The sequence below is a fragment of the Arachis duranensis genome, chromosome 10 (genome assembly GCF_000817695.3).
Source record: "Arachis duranensis cultivar V14167 chromosome 10, aradu.V14167.gnm2.J7QH, whole genome shotgun sequence".
Lineage (NCBI taxonomy): Eukaryota > Viridiplantae > Streptophyta > Magnoliopsida > Fabales > Fabaceae > Arachis > Arachis duranensis.
Genome location: NC_029781.3, coordinates 94,375,275 through 94,378,055, shown reverse-complemented (window position 1 = coordinate 94,378,055; position 2,781 = coordinate 94,375,275). Strand labels below are relative to the sequence as shown.

General features: G+C 34.7%; 1 protein-coding gene across 1 annotated transcript in view; it reads right to left on the bottom strand.

Moving 5' to 3' along the window:
- The window catches only part of LOC107470946 (uncharacterized), a 4,778-nt gene extending 2,285 nt beyond the window's left edge, over positions 1-2,493 (bottom strand). Inside the window, exons 1-4 of the mRNA XM_016090366.3 lie at positions 2,345-2,493; positions 724-1,917; positions 554-635; positions 328-394 (exon numbers count right to left, since the gene is read on the bottom strand). Of these exons, the coding sequence (XP_015945852.1) occupies positions 328-394; positions 554-635; positions 724-1,735 (1,161 nt within the window). The 5' untranslated portion in view covers positions 1,736-1,917; positions 2,345-2,493. The remainder of the gene's footprint in view (positions 1-327; positions 395-553; positions 636-723; positions 1,918-2,344) is intronic.
- Between the last annotated feature and the right edge of the window lie 288 nt (positions 2,494-2,781).

Genomic DNA, 2,781 nt, shown 5'->3' with positions numbered 1-2,781 from the left:
CCCAAAAAAAAACAAAAATCCAAAAATAACCCTAGAAATATAACAATAATTCAGTGATAAAAACTAAGTAAAGAAAAGAAACTATTAGTTCTGTGGAATATCCTCCACAAGGGAAGACATGCAAGTTAGCGAAGTATACTGCAGAGATGTGAGATATTAACCAACAATGCAAGGAATGACTAATGCTAGTAAACGTAAAAGCTAAAAATGTTCATCTGGTACGATTTGATAGAAGATGCATTACAACTATGTTAAGAAATTATTCATAATTGACTTGTTTGCCAAATCAAAAGCACCTAAAAATTGTACTTTTGGAGAATAGATTACCCATTGAAAGAGCAGTTTGGATGCTGATTCCCCAAAAATTTGGTTGACTGCTCTACCAAGATTTTTCCTGCCAATAATTTCATACAATTATCAAGACAGCATAAAGAATTTATGAAGCCCACTTTTTCTAATGCTGAAATGCAACCAACCCGTTCATAACGAACCCCTATTTCAAACGAATAAACATATGCAACGAGATAAGAACAGTCATGGAGTGGCAAAATACTTCTTTCTAGATGACCAAACACCCACATGAAACCTGTCAAGACAAAACTGTATAAACTCATCACAGAAGGGCCTCTTGAAAACTGCAGAGAGCAAAGCCCACATGTCAGTCAAATTCATATGACACATAAATTACCATAAATAAAGAATCGTGATAGTTGATCTTTGCACCTTTTATCGACCCTTTTCTTCCCCCATAAATTTTAAAATCCGGACTTTTACTTCCTTGAGGAACCTTTTTGACAAAGTCAGCTAGAAGTCCATTCATGTCAAGGATAAGAAGCTTATTCTTTGAGTTGTAGGACCGGCTTATGTCTTTAACAACATACTCCCCACTGGTGTTTTCCGCTTCCTTTATTGGTATATGCTGATCCCCTTTGTCATTGTCTTGCTGACAAATATTTGTCTCCGCACAAGATTGTCCTCTTATAGGATCAGCGGACCCAAATTGAATTGGATGTTCTGAAGGCATATGCAAGGCAGGTGTACAAAATTTTGATGAAAAGGTATCTTTTGGCACATCATTAGTGTTGACAATGCTTTCAACAGCATTATATTTTGTCTTCTGCCGTTTCCTTCTTTTGTTTCTCTTCTTAGAACTACATTCTACAATATCTTGGGAGCCTAACGGATTAGGTAAAGCTGGGGATATGTGTAACGAATCCTCTGCTGTATCATCAATCTTCCGAGAATTCTTATCCGGTGTAGCATGAGGACCTTTATCTTCAACAGCTTTTTCTTGTTTCTTCTTCTTTCTCTTCTTTTTCCGCTTTGATGATGAACTTACATCCTCTCTAGTAGCATCAATATTAGAAAATTTATTATGCATATCAGTATTTGGAGTAGATTTACCAAGTGAAACATCAGGATCTTTATCTTTATGCTCAACAGCTTCAACCGGTTTCTTCTCCTTTCTTTCCCTTTTTGGCTTCAGTGATGAATTTATCTTCTCAGAAGGGGCATCAGTCTGCCGCGAACAATTATCCACTGAAATCTGATAACCTTTATGCTCAGCAGCTTCACCTTGTTTCTTCTCTTTCTTTCTCCGCCTTTTCCGATCCCGTGATGGATTCACTTCTTTTGCAGTAGTATCATTCTTCACAGAAGAATGTTCAGCAGCTTCACCTTGTTCCTTTTCCTTTCCTTCCAGACTCTGCTTCAATGGTAATTTTAATTCCTCCATAGTAGCACTAGTCTTCAGAGGAGAATAAACCGTCGAACAAGGACGACAACTTTATGTCAAACGGATTTTATCTAGTCTCTTCTTTCTCTCACAACTCAGCTTCTCTGATAAATTTGTCCCCTTTGAACTTATCAGTACCTCCCAAACTGGCTATTGCAGGAGCCTCATATACCAATCCATGACTGCATCCACAAATCAAATTAATCAATAATCTTTCTCCGGAAATCACGAGATACCACCTAAAGCAGTAAAGAATTCCATGCACCTTTCTCCGAAAATATATATTTTCAGGGCTGTTTACATTTCAAAAATCAGAAACGGTACATTCAAATGCTCATTGTTCATATTCATTGGAAACAAAACTTTGCAACAGTTCTCCTAGTAATTTTTCTAGCACATTAAGCCAACCAAATTGTGTCCAAAGTAGTGCATTACATACATAAAAAAAACTTCAAATTTGAATTGAGTTTGTGACATTCTATCTCCACAACACAATGTATCCATTGAAACATATCTTAGTTCATTTCAGCATTTCACCATTCTTAAAAAAATAGAGGTTTGTAATGTCGAATGCAATTGAAGCAGCAGAAAGGAATGAAAGTAAAGTACCTGAATTAACGAACGACAACTCTGATTCCGGTTCAACAGGATTCTGAGAGAGAGAGAGAGAGAGAGAGAGATAGAGAGAGAAAGAAAGAAAAAAATCAGAGAAGTTTCCCTTGCGGGTTTAGGGTTACCAGTCAGTTACCAGGTACCAGTTGCTGCCGTATTATTTTATACAAAAAAAAATATTATTTGTACAACAAATAAAAAATCAGTTATTAATATATTTATATATAAATATATATATAGTTTAATTTATTTTTAATATGTATTATACTGATAATTGATTTTAATGACTAATTTTAATGTATATATAGCATTATTCTAAAAAATAATACAATTACAGATTACTTTTCAATAAATATGTATATTAAATATTCTACATTTTCTTTGCTTCAATCTAACTTTTTAATATAGAGGAATTTGTAAATTTGTTACATCAA